Here is a 25,969-nt window from a genome sequence, read left to right as displayed (position 1 = left end):
ACAGAAGATAATGTGTATATACTGAGAAAATAATGTGTATATACTGACAATCACAAGTCTAGCTTTCTTGAGATTAATAGAGGGGTTCCCCAGGGTTCCATTTTAGCTCCTGTGTTCTCAATTTTTATTAATGATTTGGGAAATGCAATGCAACCAGCAAAGTTCATCTATATGCAGATGATACAGTCATATATTCATGTGCTTCTTCTCTGGTTCAGGCTGTTGAAGAGCTCCAGACTGCTTTTCAGTCACTGCAGGCCTCCCTTTATGGTCTCAAACTGGTCTTGAATGTACAAAAAACAAAATTAATGAACTTTACCAGAGTTCGCACTCAGCCAGAGAACGTTAGCATTGTCACATCTGGTGGCTTATACATTGAACAAGTGTCATCCTACAAACACCTTTGTATTTGGTTGGATGACAAGTTGTCCTTTAAAGTTTATATGGATAATCTTGTGAGGAAGCTTAAATTGAAATTGTTTTTTTATTTTCGTAATAATGCTTGCTTGCCGCTTTTGGCTAGAAAGTAGCTTATTGAGGCCACTTTTCTCTCTGTAATTGAGTATTGTGACTTATTGTATATGCATGCAGGCTCCTCTGTCTTACAGAGATCAGACTCTGTTTATCATGCATCCTTTATTACAAATGCCAAGTCACTCACCCACTATTGCACCTTCTACCAAATGGTAGGTTGGACCTCACTTCATATATGCAGAAAGCTGCATTAGTATATGTTCATCTACAAAGCCCTTTGGGGTAAACTCCCTCTTCACCACCAGCCAAGTCCTGTTTGGTAGCATCCGAACCGTTTAGGCTACAAACCAATGGGACCCCACTATAGAAAGATTCTGAGCAACATGATGGTGTTCTTGTAAAGGCCAAAATCAATATTTTTTCCGCAAATTTTTTAATATACATTTTTTTTAATACCTAAATCAAATGGCTAAATGAGCCGTAGTATGACCATCTTAAAACATTTCCACATGTCACCTTTTCACCCCACATCTTAAACTTTAAAGAATTATGCAATAAGGCCCGAGGGGTTGTGGTATATGGCCAATATACCACGGTTAACGGCTGTTCTCTGGCACGACGCAACGCAAATTGCCTGGATACAGCACTTATCCATGGTATATTGGCCATATACCACAAACCAGTGAGGTACCTTATTGCTATTATAAACTGGTTACCAATGTAATTAGAGCAGTGAAAATAAATGTTTTTTCATATCCATGGTATACGGTCTGATATACCATGGCTGTCAGAACCACCCAGTTTATAATCTGAAATAACTGTTTGGGCAGCACCAGTCTGACATAATTGCAGGAATATTTCAAGGATGTTTACTAGGCGCACACACAAGGCCATTAGAGTTTTGTTTATTTTAGAAAACAAAGACATGCTAATCACCAAAGGATGTTTGTTACATTCCGAGGGAGGGAGCTATGAATTCATTTCAAATGTTTATTTCCCTAAAACAGATATCAAACATAAATTAGCCATCAACACCTCATACAGCTTTATTTTGTTTGGCAACAGTCATCATTGATAAGAGAAGAAATATATTCTTTAATTTCATGATTTAAATGTCATTATACAGTCCACCACCACCCTCTGATCTTTAGGCTGTCCATCTGTCCTTGGACAACCATGTATGACTGAGGTCTCCAATGAGAGGTCAGAGGTCACAGTGGTCAGAAGACATTCTCCATCTTGATCAGTTCTATTATCAACTGGATAGTCTTCTCATCTACGGGAGAGAGTAAAAGAGTAAACAACACCATTTACCACTACACAGTAAAACAACACACAGCACAATGTCATGAACACAAAAAATAAAAATGTAGGGGGCTTAGGAAGAGACGAAGGATGAGGAAGAAGGAAACAGAAAATGAGATAGGGATTCAAGAGAAAAGGGAGGGGGAAAAGACAGAAAAAGGGTAGAATATTACCTTCTAGATTCATCCTTGGGTTCTCCAGCTTCTTCTCCAGTAGTGAGTCTATGAGCTTCCTCAGATGTTTAAAGATCACTCCGATCCTCACTGGGGCCTGGGAGAGAGAGAGGAGGACAGGGAGGAACAGAGATCAGACAGAGCCTTGCTTGCGACAGTATGCTCAACTACAAGGGTTTCCTGGACCTAGATTAAGGCTGCAGTCCAAACACAGTAATTTTAGCCCTCGCAATAGCCACTTTCCCTTGGGGGAATCCTCGTCAAAACCGGATACAGTTTGATTGGCATCTTAAGTGGAGGTCCAATTCACTAACGTTGCCCCCTTGGCCCTTGATTTAGCTTGAGGGAGCGAGTGAAGAACTTGGATCACTTGTGGGGTTGATATGACCCACAATTCAATGCAAACTGTAGTCACGTGTCAAATTGAATCAACATGGCCGAATTTTCGGCATGTCAGACATAATTATGACGCTAGCTTGCTAAAATAAAATATATAGATGACATTGATTTTAGCATTGGCAAATTGGCTTAGTCTCGTAGTGAGGACCCTATAAAAACGTAGTTAGCTTCATAAACATATTTTTGGGGAATTCAGAAATGTATTGGAATAAATAAACTATAATACTAGCTAGCCAGCTATGGGCAACTGTAGCTAGCTACCTGACAGGACTGCTAGCTAGCTATTAGCTTACTAGGTACATTAATAGCTTTAGGTTGTTTGTTTTTAAACTCAATATTTCCTCCAACAACGTTGCCTCTCCGATCAACACTCTTCCTCGCTTGGGCAAGGGACATTTAAAAGTACACTTTGTAAAACATAATTCAAGGGCTGAGGGTTTAGGGCCGAGGGCTGTCTACTTTGAATTTGGATTGTAGCCTAAGACTAGTATTGGACTATAGAGCACTTACAATGGAGATTCTCTATTGAGAAGTAATTTGATTTTTTATCTGGGTCTGGGAAACTGGCTACAAGAGTTTGATTTTCTTTCTCTTTGTGTATCACACTGTCTCTGCTGTAGCACTGACACACCACTCTAGTCATTCACAACAGACATGTAATACAGCTGACCCAGATATGAACTCTGACCTGGAAGTGTATCCATCCATCCAGAGAGATGAGTCTCTCCCGGTGTTGTACGTCGATGTCCCCTCCAAACAGTAGCATGGGGAAGGGAGAGATCAGCGTCGTGTCCCGCAGGTAGATCTTAGAGTATTTTACCTGAGGCAGTGTCAAAATTAGATTAAAAAAATTAGCAACTTAATAGTATTTTACCTACAATTACACACAGTAAATTATTCTATTTAGGCCTACCTGGGAGTTAGAGGTTGCCCCAGCCTAGCCACACCCTTGGTTAGGATTACAAGTAGGGAGAATTTGATCCTATATCTCCAGTTAAGGGCACCTTCTACACCCAGTGAGTAATCGATTTCACCATAGAGATTACAGACGGGTAGATTGAATGATCATGGATCAATACAGTGCCTTGAGAAAGTATTCGGCTCCCTAGAACTTTGCGACCTTTTGCCACATTTCAGGCTTCAAACATAAAGATATAAAACTGTATTTTTTTGTGAAGAATCAACAACAAGTGGGACACAATCATGAAGTGGAACAACATTTATTGGATATTTCAAACTTTTTTAACAAATCAAAAACTGAAAAATTGGGCGTGCAAAATTATTCAGCCCCTTTACTTTCAGTGCAGCAAACTCTCTCCAGAAGTTCAGTGAGGATCTCTGAATGATCCAATGTTGACCTAAATGACTAATGATGATAAATACAATCCACCTGTGTGTAATAAAGTCTCCGTATAAATGCACCTGCAATGTGATAGTCTCAGAGGTCCGTTAAAAGCGCAGAGAGCATCATGAAGAACAAGGAACACACCAGGCAGGTCCGAGATACTGTTGTGAAGAAGTTTAAAGCCGGATTTGGATACAAAAAGATCTGCAAATCTACCAAGACCTGGCCGTCCCTCTAAACTTTCAGCTCATACAAGGAGAAGACTGATCAGAGATGCAGCCAAGAGGCCCATGATCACTCTGGATGAACTGCAGAGATCTACAGCTGAGGTGGGACACTCTGTCCATAGGACAACAATCAGTCGTATATTGCACAAATCTGGCCTTTATGGAAGAGTGGCAAGAAGAAAGCAATTTCTTAAAGATATCCATAAAAAGTGTTGTTTAAAGTTTTCCACAAGCCACCTGGGAGACACACCAAACATGTGGAAGAAGGTGCTCTGGTCAGATGAAACCAAAATTGAACTTTTTGGCAACAATGCAAAACGTTACGTTTGGCGTAAAAGCAACACAGCTCATCACCCTGAACACACCATCCCCACTGTCAAACATGGTGGTGGCAGCATCATGGCTTGGGTCTGCTTTTCTTCAGCAGGGACAGGGAAGATGGTTAAAATTGATGGGAAGATGGATGGAGCCAAATACAGGACCATTCTGGAAAAAAACCTGATGGAGTCTGCAAAAGACCTGAGACAGGGACGGAGATTTGTCTTCCAACAAGACAATGATCCAAAACATAAAGCAAAATCTACAATGGAATGGTTCAAAAATAAACATATCCAGGTGTTAGAATGGCCAAGTCAAAGTCCAGACCTGAATCTAATCGAGAATCTGTGGAAAGAACTGAAAACTGATGTTCACAAATTCTCTCCATCCAACCTCACTGAGCTCAAGGAGGAATGGGAAAAAATGTCAGTCTCTCGATGTGCAAAACTGATAGAGACATACCCCAAGCGACTTACAGCTGTAATCGCAGCAAAAGGTGGCGCTACAAAGTATTAACTTAAGGGGGCTGAATAATTTTGCACGCCCAATTTTTCAGTTTTTGATTTGTTAAAAAAGTTTGAAATATCCAATAAATGTGGTTCCACTTCATGATTGTGTCCCACTTGTTGTTGATTCTTCACAAAAAAAATACAGTTTTATATCTTTATGTTTGAAGCCTGAAATGTGGCAAAAGGTCGCAAAGTTCAAGGGGGCCGAATACTTTCGCAAGGCACTGTATATCTCTATGGGACCAACTGACCTTCTCCTGGAAGAGCAGCCAGCCGCGTGTCTGCAGGCAGCGGTTGACAGAGGAGGGGTGGACTTGGGCCTTCCCCTGGGCAGTCTCCACAGAGCACGCCACCCGGTCCAGGACGTCCACAGAGGGAGTGTAGAGGATCCGTCCCACGCTGTCATACAGTCCTGCCGTCAGCACCGCGTTCAGGACACAGATCTGAGGCTTACCAAGGGGGGTGAGGGGAGCCTGGGGACCCCTGGGGTCAGACCGATCCCGGGAAGGTGGTCCTCGACTGGACCTGGAGGAACCAGAGAATCCAGCCTGGTCCATCATACGCATCAGCTCCTGTTTGATGTCCTGATGGAGAAGAGATCCAGGTTTAATGTCCTTACCAACCACTCTAAATGTCATATGATCTCTTATAACTACTGTCACTGTGTACAGCAGTTGTACATGCTCAACAGGGTTGGGGTAAATTCAATTTAAACGGCCTCCCGAGTGACACAGTGGTTGGTCTAAGACACTGCATCGCAGTGCTAGCTGTGCCACTAGAGATTCTGGGTTGGAGTCCAGGCTCTGTCGCAGTCGGCTGCAACCGGGAGACCCATGAGGCGGCGCACAATTGTCCCAGCGTCGTCCGGGTTAGGGGAGGGTTTTGGCGGCAGGGTCCTTGTCCCACCGCACACTAGCGACTCCTGTGGCGGGCCGGGCACAGTGCACGCTGACACGGTCACGGTGTTTCCTCCGGGTTAAGTGGGCATTGTGTCAAGAAGCAGAACTCCCATACGGGAGTTGCAGCAATAAGACAAGACTGTAACTACCAATTGGATACCACGAAATTTCAATTCAGTCAATTCAATAAGTAAACTGAAATTCGAAATTGACCCCAACCCTGACGCTCACTGTTAAAGCATATCAGATGAGAGAACCATACACACAAGTTAGAAAATAGAGTACCTCTATGGTGATGAGGGCGGTACGGTTCAGGAAGTGTTTCCTGCAGTAGACCATTTCGGCTCGATATCCCTCACTGCGTATGTTCTTCCACCTGTTAGCAGAACAATACCATTAGAGAACAGAAACCAAGATGGTGGCTGAGCCATTAAAATGGCACAGGAACAATCAACTTCTTCAGGGTTAGGCTATGTGTCATTGCTTTTTAATAAATGTATTAGGCACAATATAGAATAAAATTGATTGAAACAGAGAGGGACTAGGTGAACTTGACCAAGAAACACATGTTTTCTTTACTGTCGCAAAACAATTTGCTGCCATGTGCCCAACTGAACATGACCTTGAATTATCTATCTCAGATTTTGGTCATTCATACTCTTGAAAAGAGATGCACTTACCCCAGGTAAGCATTGTAGATAGTCAGGTGATCTGAGTTGGCTACAGCCAGGGCAGCTTTAGCCAGGTTAGCCTGATCCTTCTGGTTCATGGGTGTGGCAAAGGGAGACTTCTCCGAGATCGCTGCTGCTATAGTCGCCTGCAATACAATTACATTCAGTCATTATGGAAATTAGATTTATCCTTTAAAGCTGGAATCCTTTGTTGCTACATCTATTTTTGGACTTAAAAATAAATGATATATACCCATTTATTCTTGAAGAAAATAACTTCTAAATGCCTCATGAGCTTAGTTCAACTGTCGTACCCCATCAGTACCCAAAGTATAAGCTTGTTTTACTCCAATATTTGTAAACAATGTCAAATGTAAACAAACACTGTATAGCTTGAAAACATGGTTAAAACTACAATTTTGATATCATGGATCGTCAGTCCTTGAATCCATAGCTCGTCTATGAATTTGAGAGTGGTTAAATTTCTCCAGGCCCATCCCTCAGCGTTTTTACCAAGACACAGGCGGGGTGACTGCTTTGTTCTTGTTTCAATTAAGGATTCTAGCTTTAACTAGGTGAGTCCCATTTCACATGGTTGATTGCTGATTTTGCAAGCAGTTAATACAGTACAATGCTAATTCAGAAATGTATGACACCCCGCATGGACTGTAACTTACAATGGGGTCCAGGCAGCCCAAGATGGCACCAAAGATGAGCATCTTGCCGATCTTGACGTTGACAGGCAAGGTGGCGAGATGGTGACCCAGCGGGGTGAGGGCGTGGCCCTCCGGTATACACGCTCCGATCCTCCGGAGCAGGCACACGGCGTTACTCACAGACTGGGGCTGGGGCGCGTCTAGGGCTCGACACAGGAACTCCTCTGGAGAGCCATACTCACATTTCTGTACAGGGGACAGAGACGGAACAGTGATGGTTAGGGTGGTTTACAGTGGTTAGGGTGGTTACGGTGGTTTACAGTGGTTGGGGTGGTTTACAGTGGTTAGGGTGGTTACGGTGGTTGGGGTGGTTACGGTGGTTATGGTGGTTTAAAGTGGTTGGGGTGATTTACAGTGGTTAGGGTGGTTACGGTGGTTTACAGTAGTTGGGGTCGTTTACAGTGATCAGGGTGGTTATGGTGGTTTACAGTGGTTAGGGTGATTTACAGTGGTCAGGGTGGTTATGGTGGTTTACAGTGGTTAGGGTGGTTGGGGTGGTTACGGTGGTTTACAGTGGTTGGGGTGGTTTACAGTGGTTACAGTGGTTTACAGTGGTTGGGGTGGTCTACAGTGGTTGGGGTGGTCTACAGTGGTTAGGGTGGTTGCGGTGGTTTACAGTGGTTGGGGTGGTTTACGGTGGTTAGGGTGGTTGGGGTGGTTACGGTGGTTAGGGTCGTTGGGGTGGTTACGGTGGTTAGGGTCGTTGGGGTGGTTTACAGTTGTTGGGGTGGTTTACAGTGGTTTCCAGTGGTTAGGGTGGTTATGGTGGTTTACAGTGGTTGGGGTGGTTTACAGTGGTTAGGGTGGTTACGTGGTTAGGGTGGTTTCGGTGGTTTACAGTGGTTGGGGTGGTTACGGTGGTTTACAGTGGTTGGGGTGGTTACGGTGGTTTACAGTGGTTAGGGTGGTTACGGTGGTTTACAGTGGTTGGGGTGGTTTACGGTGGTTAGGGTGGTTGGGGTGGTTACGGTGGTTAGGGTGGTTGGGGTGGTTTACAGTTGTTGGGGTGGTTTACAGTGGTTTCCAGTGGTTAGGGTGGTTACGGTGGTTTACAGTGGTTGGGGTGGTTTACAGTGGTTACGTGGTTAGGGTGGTTACGGTGGTTAGGGTGGTTTACAGTGGTTAGGGTGGTTTACAGTGGTTAGGGTGGTTGGGGAGGTTACGGTGGTTTACAGTGGTTGGGGTGGTGACAGTGGTTTACAGTGGTTGGGGTGGTTTACAGTGGTTAGGGTGGTTGAGGTGGTCTACAGTGGTTAGGGAGGTTGGGGTGGTTTACAGTGGTTAGGGTAGTTACGGTGGTTTACAGTGGTTAGGGTGGTTGGGGTGGTTACGGTGGTTTACAGTGGTTAGGGTGGTTAGGGTGGTTTACAGTGGTTTAAGCTGGTTTATAGTGGTTAGGGTGGTTGTGTTGGTTACGGTGGTTTACAGTGGTTACGGTCGTTTACAGTGGTTGGGGTGGTTTACAGTGGTTACGCTGGTTTATAGTGGTTAGGGTGGTTGGGGTGGTTACGGTGGTTTACAGTGGTCGGGGTGGTTTGGGGTGGTTACGGTGGTTGGGGTGGATACGGTGGTTTACAGTGGTTAGGGTGGTTATGGTGGTTTACAATGGTTGGGGTGGTTTACAATGGTTGGGGTGGTTACGGTGGTTTACAGTGGTTGGGGTGGTTACGGTGGTTTACAGTGGTTGGGGTGGAATACGGTGGTTAGGGTGGTTACGGTGGTTGGGGTGGTTACGGTGGTTTACAGTTGTTGGGGTGGTTTACAGTGGTTTCCAGTGGTTAGGGTGGTTTCCAGTGGTTTACAGTGGTTAGGGTGGTTTACAGTGGTTAGGGTGGTTGGGGAGGTTACGGTGGTTTACAGTGGTTGGGGTGGTTACGGTGATTTAGGGTGGTTGGGGTGGTTACGGTGGTTTACAGTGGTTGGGGTGGTTTACAGTGGTTGGGGTGGTTTACAGTGGTTAGGGTGGTTGAGGTGGTCTACAGTGGTTAGGGAGGTTGGGGTGGTTTAGAGTGGTTAGGGTGGTTACGGTGGTTTACAGTGGTTAGGGTGGTTTACAGTGGTTAGGGTTGTTGGGGTGGTTACGGTGGTTTACAGTGGTTAGGGTGGTTTATAGTGGTTAGGGTGGTTGGGGTGGTTACGGTGGTTTACAGTGGTTAGGGTGGTTACGTGGTTTACAGTGGTTAGGGTGGTTATGGTGGTTTACAATGGTTGGGGTGGTTGGGGTGGTTACGGTGGTTTACAGTGGTTGGTGTGGTTACGGTGGTTACGGTGGTTTACAGTGGTTGGGGTGGTTACGGTGGTTTACAGTGGTTGGGGTGGAATACGGTGGTTAGGGTGGTTACGGTGGTTGGGGTGGTTACGGTGGTTTACAGTTGTTGGGGTGGTTTACAGTGGTTTCCAGTGGTTAGGGTGGTTTCCAGTGGTTGGGGTGGTTTACAGTGGTTAGGGTGGTTACGTGGTTAGGGTGGTTTACAGTGGTTAGGTTGGTTGGGGTGGTTTACAGTGGTTAGGGTGGTTACGGTGGTTTACAGTGGTTAGGGTGGTTACGGTGGTTTACAGTGGTTGGGGTGGTTTAAAGTGGTTGGGGTGGTTTACAGTGGTTGGGGTGGTTTACAGTGGTTACGGTGGTTTACAGTGGTTGGTGTGGTTACGGTGGTTACGGTGGTTTACAGTGGTTGGGGTGGTGGTTTACAGTGGTTGGGGTGGAATACGGTGGTTAGGGGTTACGGTGGTTGGGTTTACAGTTGTTGGGGTGGTTTACAGTGGTTTCCAGTGGTTAGGTGGTTTCCAGTGGTTGGGGTGGTTTACAGTGGTTTAGGGTTAGGTTGGTTGGTTTACAGTGGTTGGGGTGGTTTTACAGTGGTTAGGGTGGTGGTTTACAGTGGTGGGGTGGTTTAAAGTGGTTGGGGTGGTGGGTTGGGGTGGTTTACAGTGGTTGGGGTGGTTTACAGTGGTTACGGTGGTTTACAGTGGTTGGGGTGGTTTACAGTGGTTGGGGTGGTTTACAGTGGTTGGGGTGGTTTACAGTGGTTGGGGTGGTTTACAGTGGTTTGGGTGGTTTACTGTGGTTATGGTGGTTTACAGTGGTTAGGGTGGTTATGGTGGTTTACAGTGGTTAGGGTGGTTATGGTGGTTTACAGTGGTTGGGGAAGTTAAGGTGGTTTACAGTGGTTAGGGTGGTTTACAGTGGTTAGGGTGGTTTACAGTGGTTAGGGTGGTTAAGGTGGTTTACAGTGGTTGGGGTGGTTTACAGTGGTTGGGGTGGTTACAGTGGTTTACAGTGGTTAGGGGGGTTTGGGGTGGTGACGGTGGTTGGGGTGGTTACGGTGGTTTACAGTGGTTAGGGTGGTTACGGTGGTTTACAGTGGTTAGGGTGGTTTACAGTGGTTTGTGGTGGTTACGGTGGTTTGGGTGGTTAGGGGTGGTTACGGTGGTTTGGGGTGGTTACGGTGGTTTGGGGTGGTTACGGTGGTTATGGTGATTGGGGTGGTTACGGTGGTTATGGTGATTGGAGTGGTTACGATAGTTACATTGAGATTGCCATCTACTTGTCAAGTGAGCCCTGTGAGTGGATTGTTCCTGTGTCTGTTATGAAGAATATCTAGGAATAATTAAGCAATAAGGCACCTTGGGGGGGGTTGTGGTAAATAGCCAAATATACCACAGCTAAGGGCTGTGGTATATTGGCCATTTAACACAAACCCCAGCTGCCTTATCGCTATTATAATGTAATTAGAGCAGTAAAAATAAATGTTTTGTCATACCCGTGGTATACAGTCTGATATACCACGGCTGTCAGCCAAATCACCATTCAGGGCATGAACCACCCAGTTTACAGTTGTCAGTGTACCATGATATGAAGACACAGCTCCTCCAGTGGAACCCTCAGTATCTCTGGTATGGAGTAATCCATGAAAGCCTGAAACCTGTTACATAGAAGAACATTCACAATCAGGCTGTAACTTGTGTAGCTGCTGACCTCAGATAAGGCAGTAGAGGTATTTGTGTCGTAGACAGCAACTTGTTCTGTGATTGAGAGGGGAGGGGCTGACCTGAATTTGGGGTACAGGCGGAAGCAGAAGCCGTCCCGCACGCGTCCTGCCCTGCCTTGCCTCTGGAGGGCGCTGGCCTTGCTGACAAATGTCTCCACCAGGGAACTCATCTGGCTACTCTCATGGTACTTGTTTTCTTTGGTCTTTCCGGTATCAATAACGAACACAACATCAGGTATTGTTACTCCAGTTTCCGCTATGTTTGTGGACAGCACAATCTAAAATAGGGTAGACAGGGTAATAAAAATTAGTTTTTCACTTTTGTTAATTCATAGCAATATGTATCTCAGTTCATCACTGCACTAAACAAAGAAACCCCAGTACCTTTCTAACTCCAGTAGGGGGCACTGTAAATGCAGCAGCCTGATCCTTAGATGACAGTGTGGAGTGCAGGGCTACCAGTTTGTACCTGGACAGTGAGACATAAACCAATCTCTTTATGAAAGCTAAAACCTTTGCTACAACAAAATAGTTTATAAATTAATTTAGAAATTGCTAGCACGCAAGATTGTATTCTTCTCAGGATGACATTGTCAGTGAAGACTATAAACTCACCTGTCTTTGCCACGGAACCTCTTGTCTGTGGAGAGCAGGTCATAAAGCTGTTGGATGTGGGCCAGACCTGGGAGGAACACCAGAACAGCTCCATCCACCACTGCAAACTGAGGAGACTTATCTGGGGAAGGGGAAAAAATATTACAGTTGGCACAACACCTATCAATCAATCAACATCTAAATTGCCCCAACATGTAGTACAGTCATATCAACAACCATAAACCAAATATAAACTGGACTAACTCTCCAGTCTCCAGCTCTCTCCACGTCCTCACACTGGGCTGAATGAACCCGCAACTCTGTCCAGGAGATGTGTATTTACCCAGGTAGTCGAGCAAGTCCAGGACCAGTTCCATGTTGATTTTGTTGGGGTTCATGTACTGCAGGGCGTGGCGGGTCCGGCTGCTGAAGTGGTCCAGGTCAGGACCCAGGTCCCAGCCAGAGCCTGAGTCTTTCACTATAAACTCCTGGAGAACACACACAAAATACCATGAGTTACATATTGGTTCCTGTTCACTGTAATGCACAACATGGATCTGAGGCATTTACAGTAGTGTAGAATAGGATCGCACACAGCACAATGATTCAGTATAGTTAAGGAAATAAGACATTTCTACAGTGTTTTCAGAGACAAGTCAGTAATCAATCTGACCCTGAGACCCAATGCAGCAGGTAGGTACTATCACCAGGCCCCTCAATCCCAAAGATCTCACCCCTCTGTCACACCCCCTCTCACCTGGTGCTGCATGCTCTTCCCTCCTTTCTGCGTGAAGTTGATGTTGACCTCCTCCTCCTCCTCCAGGATCTTCTGGCTGTATTCAGAGTCCTTCTCCAGAACATAGCCTGTCTCCTCCACTATGTCCTCCAGATGGAACACCTGACAATAGAGGTGCAAAGCACTTCAGAACCACAGAAATATAAATCACTTTCCGCTTTATTGCCATGGGGACACTCAAAATGGCCAACCAGTCCACCCATTATGACATTTTATTTCACCTTTCTATTAATTTTAATGATATGGTCAGAACACATCACCATACAGCACGATACAACAGAATATCTGAGAGACACACTGTAACAATGCTCTACTACATCGATCGCTGAAATAACATTTTATATCAGGACAACCACAAGTAGTATGATACAAATAACATCATTTTTGGCACTTAGACAGATTAGGACAGGAATACAATTCACTTGTGATGGAAAATACAATTTAAACAGAAAATACAGTTCATATTTTCATATCTGTGAACTATAGGGAAATGAAAAGTTCCCGACATCTAACCTCGACAGGGAAGGTTCTGCCAGGGATGTTGACTATAGGACAGCGGTTGAAGTAGGCAGCGAACTTATCACAGTCGACCGTGGCGCTCATCATGACCAGGTGCAGGTTGGACCGTTTCTGGACCACGTCCTTCAGGATGGTCAGCAGGAAATCAGACTGGACGCTGCGTTCATGGACCTAGAATGGATGAGACAGACAGCGTGTTTGATGGGATCGGTTTGAGCAAGGCAAAAGCGCAGCATAGTTTATTTTGGTTATTTGGCATGCAGGGTAATATGTAGATTAGTAAGTCTGCCCAGTTTGGCTGCAATGTAGTTGATCTGAAACATGCACAGACTGAAGTGTGAGAGTCTGATCGAACCCTGGGCACAGTGGGCAGTGTGTAAGAGGTCAGGTGTCTAGACTAGAGTTTTCATAGATCCACCTGGACACAAATTCCACAGACGCAATCGGGAACCGAGCGGGTCCAGATCCAGAATTCGAAATAATTTCACAGGTCTGTCAGATCTGTTATGATTGTCATGGGTCAAATCAAATCAAATTGTATTAGTCACATGTGCCAAATACAACAGTGAAATGCTTACTTATGAGCCCCTAACCAACAATGCAGTTAAAAAAAACAAGAGTAAGAATAAGGGGGGGTGCAAATAGTCTGGGTAGCCATTTGATTAGATGGTCAGGAGTCTTATGGCTTGGGGATAGGAGCGGTTTAGAAGCTTCTTCGACCTAGACTTGGCACTCCGGTACCGCTTTCCCTGCGGAAGCAGAAAGAACAGTCTATGACTAGTGTGGCTGGAGTCTTTGACAACTTTTAGGGCCTTCCTCTGACACCGCCTGGTGCAGAGGTCCTGGATGGCAGGAAGCTTGGCCCCAGTGATGTACTGGGCCGTTCGCACTACCCTCTGTAGTGCCTTGCAGTCGGAAGCCGAGCAGTTGCCATACCAGGCAGTGATGCAACCAGAGGAAGCTCTCGATGGTGTAGCTGTAGAACCTTTTGAGGATCTGAAGACACATGCCAAATATTTTCAGTCTCCTGAGGGGGAATAGGTTTTGTCATGCCCGCTTCACAACGGTCTTGGTGTGCTTGGACCATGTTAGTTTGTTGGTGATGTGGACACCAAGGAACTTGAAGCTCTCAATCTGCTCCACTACAGCCCTGTCGATGAGAATGGTGGCGAGCAATGTCCTCTTTTTCCTGTAGTCAACAATAATCTCCTGTCTTGATCACGTTGAGGGAAAGGTTGTTGTCCTGGCACCACACAGCCAGGTCTCTGACCTCCTCCCTATAGACTGTCTCGTCGCTGATCACTGTTGTGTCATCGGCAAACTTCATGTTGGAGTCGTGCCTGGCAGTGCAGTCATGAGTGAACAGGGAGTACAGGAGGGGACTGAGCACGCACCCCTGAGGGGCCCCCGTGTTGAGGATCATCGTGGCGGATGTGTTGTTACCTACCCTTACCACCTGGAGGCACCTGAATAGCATTCTCACGTGTTCCTTTTGTCCAGGTGGGAAATGGCAGTGTGGAGTGCAATCAAGATTGCATCATCTGTGGATCTGTTAGGGCAGTATGCAAATTGGAGTGGGTCTAGAGTCTCTGGGATAATGGTGTTGATGTGAGCCATGATCAGCCTTTCAAAGACCTTCATTGCTACAGACGTCAATGCTATGGGTCGGTGGTCTGCTTAAAACATGTCGGTATTACAGACTCAGACAGGGATAGGTTGAAAATGTCAGTGAAGACACTTGCCAGTTGGTCAGCGTATGGTTGCATTACATGTCTTGGAAATCAGTCTGGCCCTGCGGCCTTGTGAATGTTGACCTGTTTAAAGGTCTTATATCGGCTGCGGAGAGCATGATTACACAGTCTTCCGGCAGCAGCTGGTGCTCTCATGCATGTTTCAGTGTTATTTGCCTCGAAGCGAGCATAGAAGTAGTTTAGCTCGTCTGGTAGGCCTGTGTCACTGGGCAGCTCTTGGCTGTGCTTCCCTTTGTAATCTGTAATGGTTTGCAAGCCCTGCCACATCCGACGAGCGTCAAAGCCGGTGTAGTACGATTCGATCTTAGTCCTGTATTGACGATTTGCCGGTTCGTCGTTTGATGGTTCGTCGGAGGGCATAGCGGGATTTCTTATAAGCTCCTGGGTTAGAGTCCTGCTCCTTAAAAGTGGCAGCTCTAGCCATTAGCTCAGTGTGGATGTTGCCTGTAATCCATGGCTTCTGGTTGGGGTATGTATGTACGTACGGTCACTTTGGGGATGACATCATCAATGCACTTATTGATAGAGCCAATTGTGTTATATTCTCCTACATTCAATTCACATTTACACAAACTTCAGAGTGTTTTCTTTCAAATGGTACCAATAATATGCATATCCTTGGTTCTGTGCCTGAGCTACAGGCAGTTAGATTTGGGTATGTCTTCAGGTGGAAATTTTAAAAAGTAGGGGGGTTTTAACATAATCACTAGTAAACTACACATGACTGATGATATTACTAGTCTATCTAGCTTGTCCTGCGTTGCATATAATCGATGCGGTGCCTGTTTATTTCTCATCGAATCACAGCCTATTTCGCCAAATGGGTGATTATTTAACAAGCACATTCGCAAAAAAAGCACTGTCGTTGCACCAATGTGTACCTAACCATAAACATCAATGCCCTTCTTTAAAATCAAAAGTATATATTGTTAAGCCTGCATATTTTGTTAATATTGCCTGCTAACATGAATTTCTTTTAACTAGAGACATTTTTTGCGTTCCATGCAAGCAGTGCAGCAGTTTGGGCCGCCTGGCTCGTTGCAAACTGTGTGAAGACCATTTAATCCTAATAAAGACCATAATTAATTTGCCAGAATTGTACAGAATTATGACATAACATTTAAGGTTCTGCAACGTAACAGCAATATTTAGACTTAGGGATGCCACCCGGAACGGTTCCGTATTTCACCGAAAGAATAAACGTTTTGTTTTCGAAATGATAGGTCATTATTATGGTCAAATCTGGAAACTAAGGCTCGTATTTCTGTGTGTTATTATGTTATAATTAAGTCTATGATTTGATAGAGCAGTCTGACTGAGCCGTGGTAGGCTTGTAAGCATTAATTCAAACAACACTTTCGTGCGTTTGCCAGCAGCTCTTCGCTGTGCTTCAAGCATTGAGCTTTTTATGACTTCAAGCCTATCAACTCCCGAGATTAGGCTGGTGTAACCGATGTGAAATGGCTAGCTAGTTAGCTCGGCGCGCGCTAATAGCGTTTCAATCGGTGACGTCACTCGCTCCGAGACCTTGAAGTAGTTGTTCCCCTTGCTCTGCAAGGGACGTGGCTTTTGTGGAGCGATGTGTAACGACATTTCGAGGGTGGCTGTTGTCGATGTGTTCCTGGTTTGAGCCCAGGTAGGGGCGAGGAGAGGGACGGAAGCATGATTCACAATATACACTGAAAGAATTCAGACCCATTACTTTTTTCACATTTTGTTACTTTACAGCTGTAATCGCTGCCAAAAGGTGCTTCAACAAAGTACTGAGTAAAGGGTCTGAATACTTAAATGTTATATTTCAGTCCATGTTTTTTTATACATTTGTAAAAATGCATGAAACCTGTTTTTGCTTTGTCATTATATAGGGTATTGTGTATAGATTGAGAGGGTATTGTGTATAAATGAGGTACATCTATTTTAGAAGGCTGTAAAGTAACAAAATGTGAAAAAAATCAAGGAGTCTGAATTCTTTCCGAATGCAGTGTATATTGTGAATCACCCATAAGTTTGAAAATAATCTTATATGATTTCTAGGCCATGTCACCCAGTCCTAAGAATATGGTCATTCAGTGGACATAAGGAAAGATGAGGAACTCAGTGAACATATGGTACAGAAGACCAAGTCATGCTGTTCAATGAGGAACATCGGAATTTCAGATCAACTGACTGAATTGAAATGAAGGGTTTGACTACAACCCCGAATCAATGCATGACATAAGGAGAGCTGAGCAACTCATGGTTCAGTTTAAACTGAACAGATCTTGAATCAGTTAAACATTGTCATCACGTCTTTCTCTCACCGCAGGAGTTGTCAGAGTATGAAACATGAACATGGAGTTTGACCCTCCCATTGAAATCAATACCAGCTGTTGGTGAGGGGCTTAAAAGGGGCAATCAGCAGTTGCTACATCCATTTCCAGAGTTCTAAATTAATGATATGTACCCATTGATTCTTGAAGAACATAACTTCTCAATGCCTCATGAGCTGCCACACTCCAATGTTAGTAAACAACGTAAATGTAAACACACCATAATAAGCCTGAAAAACACACATCCATAGCTTTATGAATTTATGAGTGGTTACATTTCTTCATCCCCACCCATCAGCTTTTTACCAAAACAGTGGCGGGGAGTGCACTTCGTTATCGTTTCTGTTTTGAGTAGAGGTCGACCGATTAATCGGAATGGCCAATTAATTTGGCCGATTTCAAGTTATCATAATCGGAAATCGGTATTGGACGCCGATTTATTTTTAAAATATTTTTTAAAAACTTTATTTAACTAGGCAAGTCAGTTAAGAACACATTCTTATTTTCAATGATGGCCTAGGAAAGGTGGGTTAACTGCCTTGTTCAGGGGCAGAACGACAGATTTTTACCTTGTCAGCTCTGGGATTCAATCTTACAACCTTACGGTTAACTAGTCCAACGCTCTAACCACCGGCCTCACGAGAAGCCTGCCTGTTACACGAATGCAGTAAGAAGCCAAGCTAAGTTGCTAGCTAGCATTAAACTTATCTTATAAAAAACAATCAATCATAATCACTACTTACTTACACATGGTTGATGATATTACTAGTTGATCTAGCGTTGTGTTGCATATGAAATCAAAGTTTATTTGTCACGTGCACCAAATACAACAGGTATTACAGTGAAATGCTTACTTACAGGCTCTAACAAATGGTGCAGATTTTTTATTTATTTGTGTGTGTAGGTAAGTAAAGAAATAAAACAGTAAAACGACATTTGTGTCACGTTCTGACCTTTATTTTCTGTGTTTTGTATTTAGTTAGTATGGTCAGGGCGTGAGTTGGGTGGGCAGTCTATGTTTGTTTGTCTAGGTTTTGGGAATTTCTATGTTTCGGCCTAGTATGGTTCTCAATCAGAGGCAGGTGTCATTAGTTGTCTCTGATTGAGAATCATACTTAGGTGGCCTGGGTTTCACTGTGTGTTTGTGGGTGATTGTTCCTGTCTTTGTGTGTGCACCAGATAGGACTGTTTTGAGTTTTCACATTTCTTGTTTTTTTTGTTAGTTTGTTCATGTGTACCTTTACGCATTAAAAAAAAAGTATCATGGACAATTACCACGCCGCGTATTGGTCCTCTGATCCGTTTCGCCTCTCCTCTTCGGAAGAAGAGGAGGAAATTCATTACAATTTGAAAAAAAGAGTAGCAATGCTATATACAGACACCTGTTAGTCAGGCTTATTGAGGTAGTATGTATATATATATAATTCTGTGTGATTATTTAGGTATTTAGTAAATAAATAATTAAGCCTATTTGTGTATTGCTGATTGAACTTATTAGCTAGGGTTCATGCAGATAACCCATTTCTTACAACAATCAGAATGAGACTGATCAAGGTGCCGATTAATAATTAACTGCTATTGATATAAAAGATCTTCAGATCTTTAAGAGAGTGGATTCAGTAGATAACCGCTCTATATAAATGAATGCTTCCCCAGGTTATTAATGGTTTAATTGTTGCATGGTTTAATTCAATCACGTAATAAATTAAACGTTAGGTAATCGATTTGATAAAATAGCATGTCATATAATTTAATCATAGTCAGAGATACGACAGGCCAGATTGGGAATTCAGCCAGGACATCGGGGTTGACACTAGAGGTCGACCGATTAATCGGAAAGGCCGATTAATTGGGGCCAATTTCAAGTTTTCATAACAATCGGTCTTTTTGGACGCCGATTTTGCCTTCTTTTTTTTTTTACAACTTTATTTAACAAGGCAAGTCAACACATTCTTATTTTCAATGATGGCCTAGGAACAGTGGGTTAACTGCCTTGTTCAGGGGCAGAACGACAGATTTTTACCTTGTCAGCTCTGGGATTCAATCTTGCAACATTACGGTTAACTAGTCCAACGCTCTAACCACCTGCCTCACAAGAAGCCTGCCTGTTACGCGAATGCAGTAAGAAGCCAAGGTAAGTTGCTAGCTAGCATTAAACTTATCTTGCAAAAAAATCAAATCAATCAATAATAATCAATAGTTAACTACACATGGTTGATATATTACTAGTTTATCCAGCGTTGCATATAATCAATGCAACGCAGGGGGATGATTTAAGAAAAGCACATTTGCAAAAAAATACAGAACGGTTCTGTATTTCACTGAAATAAACGTTTTGTTTTCGAAATTATAGTTTCCGGATTTGACCATATTAATGACCAAAGGCTTGTATTTTTGTGTGTTATTATGAATTAAGTCTATGATTTGATATTTGATAGAGCAGTCTGACTGAGCGATGGTAGGCAGCAGCAGGCTCGTAAGCATTCATTCAAACAGCACTTTTGTGCGTTTTGCCAGCATCTCTTCGCAAGCACAGCATTGTTTATGACTTCAAGCCTATCAACTCCCAAGATTAGGCGGGTGTAACCGATGTGAAATGGCTAGCTAGTTAGCGGAGTGCTCGCTAATAGCGTTTCAAACATCACTCGCTCTGAGACTTGAAGTGGTTGTTCCCCTTGCTCTGCAAGGGCCGCGGCATCTGTGGAGCGATGGGTAACGCTGCTTCGAGGGTGGTTGTTGTCGGTGTTCCTGGTTCGAGCCCAGGTAGGGGCGAGGAGAGGGACGGAAGCTATACTGTTACATTGGCAATACTAAAGTGCCTATAAGAACATCCAATAGTTAAAGGTATATGAAATACAAATGGTATAGAGAAAAATAGTCCTATAAATACTATATTAACTACAACCTAAAACCTCTTACCTTGGAATATTGAAGACTCATGTTAAAAAGGAGCCAACAACTTTCATATGTTCTCATGTTCTGAGCAGGAAACTCAAACGTTAGCTCTTTTACTTTCTTCTCCAACACTTTGTTTTTGCATTATTTAAACCAAATTTAACATGTTTCATTATTTACTTGAGGCTAAATAGATTTTTATTCATGTATTATATAAAAGTTAAAATAAGTTTTCATTCAGTATTGTTGTAATTATCATTATTACAAAAAAAACCCCACACATACAAAAAAATTAAATAAAAATATCAACCTCTAGTTGACACCCCTACTCTACGATAAGTGCCATGGGATCTTTAGTGACCACAGAGAGTCAGGACACCCGTTTAATGTCCCATCCAAAAGACGGCACCCTACACAGGGCAATGTCCCCAATCACTGCCCTGGGGCATTGGGCTATTTTTTAGACCAGAGGAAAGTGTGCCTCCTCTATGGCTCTTCAACACCACTTCCAGTAGCATCTGGTCTCCCATCCAGGGACTGACCAGGACCAACCCTGCTTCAGAAGCAAGCCAGCAGTGTGATGCAGGGTGGTATGCTGCTGGTAAAGTATCTTAAAAAAATTAAATAGAGGCCTCCTTAGTGGCCCAGCGGTCTAAGGCACTGCATCGCAGTGCAAGAGGCATTCCTACAGACCCAGGTTCGATCCCGGGCTGTATCACAACCGGCCGTGATCGGGAGTCCCATTGGGCGGCAAACAATTGGCCATTGTCTTCAGGGTTAGGTTAGGGTTAGGCCGAGGGTGCTTTACTTGGCTCATCGCGCTCTAGCGACTCCTTGTGGCAGGCCAGGGGCCTGCAGGCTGACCTCGGTCGTCAGTTGAACGGTGTTTCCTCCGACACATTGGTGCGGCTGGTTTCCAGGTCAAGCAGGGGGTGTTAAGAAGCGCGGCTAGGCAGGTCATGGTTCGGAGGACGCATGACTCGATCTTCGCCTCCCGAGCCAGTTGGGGAGTTACAGCGACGAGACAAGATCCAAATTGGGGAGAAAAAGGGGGTAAAATACACAATACACAAAAGAACATATATAAATAAGTAAATACCTCGTCCACTATGATGTGGGTCAGAGAGCTGAGCATGTGGTCCTGCTGCAGCTTCCTGAGGAGAACCCCGGTGGTGCAGTACAGAAGACGGGTCGAGTCCGAAGACTTGTTCTCCATCCGGATCTGGTACCCGCACAGCGACGACTGAAACATCAACATTGTAAACATGTAACAGAAAATACCTTCATCAAATGTGTTGCATTCAACTCTTCCCTTACCCAACACCTAACCTTTTTGAGGCACCCTATATATCCTAAACCACACAAAAACCACCAAACGTAACCCTTTAACCACCCCAACTTACATGTAACTTATTGTTGTCAAGCTCAATCCAATCTCAAACCACCTAACCACTTCCACCAGCCCAACATATTCCCTCTAACCTTGGATCCAGGCCCATCGTCACAGCCCAGCTCCTGAGACACCCTGCTGGCCAGACTCATGGCAGAGATCCTGCGTGGCTGGGTGACCACTATGTTACAGGGCTGTGCAGCAGCTCCCCCAGTCAGAAGCTCCTCTAGGATAAACTGGGGGATCTGGGTACTCTTCCCGCTGCCCGTCTCCCCCGCTACCATCACCACACGGTTGCGTCGCAGAGCCTCCATAACCCGCACGCGGTGCTGGAACACCGGGAGCTGCTCTCTGTCCGTCTGTAGAGTTTATAAACATTTAGTAAAGTGTCACTCAACAATATTACAACTATTGATAAGACATTACAACTGATTAAAAACATTACAGACCTGTAACCGCCTGGACAGGGCCGAGCCACGGAGCTTCAGAAGAAGGGCCCGAGCCGCCACCTCTGCAACCCCACCACCTCTCTCCTTCGGGGTAATGGTTTTCCCTGGGTCCTCCTCTTCCTCCAGGTTGGCCAGGCTCTCCCAGTCATCCTCGAGCTCATCCCCAGCTCCCTGCAGCCCTGGCTGGGGAGAAGGACACTTCTTCTGGGGTTGCTGCTGCTTCAGCCGGGTCAGCAGTCGGGTGATGAACTGGTCTCGGGGTTTGTTGATGGCTGTACGGAGCTCCTCCTCCTCTGCCTGCTCGCTGTCCCGCCACTCCAGCCACACCTCACGGTACGTGGGAGGGATCAACATATGGACTGACTGGGATGGCGAGAGAGCAAGAGAGAGACAGAGAGAAATAGAGACAGAGAGAGAGACACACACAGATAGAAAGGCAGACAGAGAGAGACAGACAGACACAGACAGAGAGAGCAAGAGAGAGACACAGAGAGAGAGAGTGAGAGACACACACAGACAGAGAGAGAGAGACAGACAGAGACACAGGTTACAGTTATTGGAATGTAAAACAGCATCAGAAACACACCTGACCCTAGTTGAGGTTACATACAGTATGAACTCACCTGTCCTTTACATAGGTTGTAGATGGCCAGTGTTGCACCCAGGTGCTGAGCCTGCATGCCGTCCTCAGTGAGAATATTGGGACAAACCTCCAAAACATCATCCAGTCTCTGAACACGAACCCTAGGAGAAACAATACCAGTCTTACTGTGAGACAAAACTTATAACACATCATACACAGTCTAAGTCTGGCTGACACCAAACTCCAAGTCTTCACCACTTGGAAAGGCTCCTTGATGTTGCAGACCTGTAACATGTGTGTGGCTGTATCAGGGTTAGGGGGTGGCGCTCAAGGACTGTGTGTAGTTGTTTATGTGGTTGTGTGTGAATTCTCCATTTAAAACAGACTCCTGTCCAGACCAGTGTGTCAGCTCTCCCTGGCTGTCGACCATGTCAGCCCAGCTAAAACTGTCCATCTTCCAAACACTATCCCTGGAGGATAACAGATTGCAGAAAACAGATGTGCAGCTTCTCTGACTATCAATGTTAAGGTAAATTTCATTTTAATGCAGCTAATTCAGTAAAATATACTGAAATTCCAACTCAATGAAAACTCATTGAAAAAGCAGTTGACTGAATGAAATGGCATTGACCACAAGCCTGCGGACTACTTTAACAACATGCCAAAGGTCCTGAGATTGGATCCAATCACTCACCTGCACTTCCAGTATCTCCCAGCGGCAACCTTCTGGAAGGAGGGAGCAGGGCTCTTAGGGAGGTTCTTCCTGACCCAGTCAATCAGGAACTGTTTGGGGGACTTGCCGGTCCAGCTGCGAGCCGTGTAGTCAAAGTTACGGATGTCTTTAGGCTCATTATTTTTCGCTGCTAAGGAGACAGAAATAAATATGATGTTTTAATAGGAAACCTCAGTCCCAGTCAGTTATACTGTAATGTGTAGGATTTCACTACACAACTTAGTATGCATTTGAACACTCATATACAACTGCCATGCACTATTGTTTTGAATAAGTACAGATATAGTGCATCATATACTTAGTTGACACCACAGGAGGCTGGTGGTGCCTTAATTGGGGAGGATGGACTCCTGGTAATGGCTGGAGCGGAATAAGTGGAATGGTATCACCAACATCAAACACATGGTTTCCATGTGTTTGATGCCATTCCATTTGCTCCTTCCCTGCCATTATTATGAGCTGTCCTCCCCTCAGATTGACCAAACAAAGATATTTGGTCAATCCATACTTACTTTTCTCTGCGGGAGGGGGCGTTTCCTTTTCAGCTTGTTCAAACAAGCCGAATGCCAGTTCTTCCTTGCCCTCAGTTGGAGCAGGTGGTTTCTTCTCCTCGATTTTGGGCGTGTCTACAACTTTTATCATTGTGTTGAACATAGGATGGGATTCTAGTGGCTTCATCTCTAAAATGTGAATAGAAACATAACCATTAATATGTGGTGTGAAAATAAAACCTATATAAACTCAACAAAAAAAGAAATGTCCCCTTTTCAGGACCCTGTCTTTCAAAGATAATTAGTAAAAATCAAAATAACTTCACAGATCTTCATTGTAAAGGGTTTAAACACTGTTTCCCATGCTTGTTCAAAGAACCATAAACAATTAACAGGTACAGGATGGCAACAACAACTGCCCGAATTACACCAGGAACGCACAATCCCTCCATCAGTGCTCAGACTGTCCACAATAGGCTGAGAGAGGCTGGACTGAGGGCTTGTAGGCCTGTTGTAAGGCAGGTCCTCACAAGACATCCCCGGCAACAACGTCGCCTATGGGCACAAACCCGTCGCTGGACCAGACAGGACTGGCAAAAAGTGCTCTTCACTGACAGGTCGCAGTTGTCTCACCAGGGGTGATAGCCAGATTCGCGTTGATCATCGAAGGAATGAGCGTTACACCGAGGCCTGTACAGTCGTAACCAAAAGTTGAGAACGACACAAATATGAATTTCTTTAGAATATTAGATATTTTTGTCAGATGTAACTATGGAATACTGAAGTATAATTACAAGCATTTCATAAGTGTCAAAGGCTTTTATTGACAATTACATTAAGTTGATGCAAGAGTCAATATTTGCAGTGTTGACCCTTCTTTCTCAAGACCTCTGCAATCCGCCCTGGCATGCTGTCAATTAACTTCTGGGCCACATCCTGACTGACGGCAGCCCATTCTTGCATAATCAATGCTTGGAGTTTGTGGAATCACTGACATGTCAGCTGAGAGAATCACTGACATGTCAGCTGGTCCTTCTGTGGCAGGGCTGAAATGCAGTGGAAATGTTTTTGGGGGGATTCAGTTCATTTGCATGGCAAAGAGGGACTTTGCAATGAATTGCAATTCATCTTATCACTCTTCATAACATTCTGGAGAATATGCAAATTGCCATTATACAAACTGAGGCAGCAGACTTTGTGAAAATTAATATTTGTGTAATTCTCAAAACTTTTGGCCACGACTGTACTCTGGAGTGGGATCGATTTGGAGGTGGAGGGTCCGTCATGGTCTGGGGAGGTATGTCACAGCATCATCGGACTGAGCCGGTTGTCATTGTAGGCAATCTCAACGCTGTGCGTTACAGGGAAGACATCTTCCTCCCTCATGTGGTACGCTTCCTGCAGGCTAATCCTGACATGACCCTCCAGCATGACAATGCCAACAGCCGTACTGCTCGTTCTGTGCGTGAGTTCCTGCAAGACAGGAATGTCAGTGTTCTGCCATGGCCAGCAAAGAGCCCGGATCTCAATCCCATTGAGCACGTCTGGGACCTGTTGGATCAGAGGGTGAGGGCTAGGGCCATTCCCCCCAGAAATATCAGGGAAATTGCAAGTGCTTTGGTAGAAGAGTGGGGTAACATCTCACAGCAAGAACGGGCAAATCTGGTGCAGTTCATGAGGAGGAGATACACTGCAGTACTTAATGCAGCTGGTGGCCACATCAGATACTGACTGTTACTTTTGATTTTGACTCCCCCCTTTGTTCAGGGACTCATTATTCCATTTATGTTAGTCACATGTCTGTGGAACTTGTTCAGTTTATGTCTTGAATGTTTTTATGTTCATACAAATATTCACACTAAGTTTTTTTTAAATAAACACAGTTGACAGTGAGAGGACTTTTCTTACTTTTTTTGCTGAGTTTACTTCTCGGAAATATTATCAAAAAGAATGCTCTGTGGTCAAATACAGAACATTGGTGAATATGTTATTGTAAATAGTTTGAATGTATGCATATCAGGGGTGGGCAACTGGCAGCGGCCCCCATTATGTAGGCCCACGGATACATTTCCAAATACCAAAACATCAAATATTTACAGTATCATAGGACTGGTACTGTATATATATATTTTTAGGAACTCAGTCCAGGGTTTCAGCTTACTGTTGAGAGTTAGAATAGTAGAATACACAAAGTGCAATTTCGAAAATGGGTTGTGCATCAGCAGTTCCTCTTTCTATGTCAGTCAGTAGCTAGGTTTCCATCCAGTTTGCAACAGATTTTCATGCAAATATTCAAAGATTTGTATAAAACAATATGAGCACTTTCCCACCAGGGATGTGTTTCAATTAAACCTGTTGTGGATAAAAGGCTGTGCATGATGACGTAGTGCACATAAAAATGTACTTTTGCCATTAGATTCCAATGGGTTTC

General features: G+C 44.4%; 1 protein-coding gene across 1 annotated transcript in view; it reads right to left on the bottom strand.

Moving 5' to 3' along the window:
• Positions 1–1,363: 1,363 nt before the first annotated feature.
• dhx29 (DEAH (Asp-Glu-Ala-His) box polypeptide 29) overlaps positions 1,364–25,969 on the bottom strand; it is a 28,521-nt gene continuing 3,915 nt past the window's right edge. The window contains exons 9-28 of the mRNA XM_035783011.2: positions 23,560–23,727; positions 23,009–23,177; positions 22,355–22,475; positions 21,732–22,094; positions 21,375–21,641; positions 20,992–21,135; positions 12,932–13,108; positions 12,380–12,520; positions 11,966–12,110; positions 11,644–11,764; positions 11,413–11,497; positions 11,089–11,306; positions 10,887–10,962; positions 6,998–7,222; positions 6,330–6,466; positions 5,935–6,025; positions 5,002–5,334; positions 3,040–3,171; positions 1,953–2,049; positions 1,364–1,750 (exon numbers count right to left, since the gene is read on the bottom strand). Coding sequence (XP_035638904.1) covers positions 1,695–1,750; positions 1,953–2,049; positions 3,040–3,171; positions 5,002–5,334; positions 5,935–6,025; positions 6,330–6,466; positions 6,998–7,222; positions 10,887–10,962; positions 11,089–11,306; positions 11,413–11,497; positions 11,644–11,764; positions 11,966–12,110; positions 12,380–12,520; positions 12,932–13,108; positions 20,992–21,135; positions 21,375–21,641; positions 21,732–22,094; positions 22,355–22,475; positions 23,009–23,177; positions 23,560–23,727 — 3,266 coding nt within the window. The 3' untranslated portion in view covers positions 1,364–1,694. The remainder of the gene's footprint in view (positions 1,751–1,952; positions 2,050–3,039; positions 3,172–5,001; positions 5,335–5,934; positions 6,026–6,329; positions 6,467–6,997; positions 7,223–10,886; positions 10,963–11,088; positions 11,307–11,412; positions 11,498–11,643; positions 11,765–11,965; positions 12,111–12,379; positions 12,521–12,931; positions 13,109–20,991; positions 21,136–21,374; positions 21,642–21,731; positions 22,095–22,354; positions 22,476–23,008; positions 23,178–23,559; positions 23,728–25,969) is intronic.

Source organism: Oncorhynchus keta, chromosome 12 (assembly GCF_023373465.1).
Source record: "Oncorhynchus keta strain PuntledgeMale-10-30-2019 chromosome 12, Oket_V2, whole genome shotgun sequence".
Lineage (NCBI taxonomy): Eukaryota > Metazoa > Chordata > Actinopteri > Salmoniformes > Salmonidae > Oncorhynchus > Oncorhynchus keta.
This window is presented reverse-complemented; position numbering and strand designations above follow the sequence as displayed.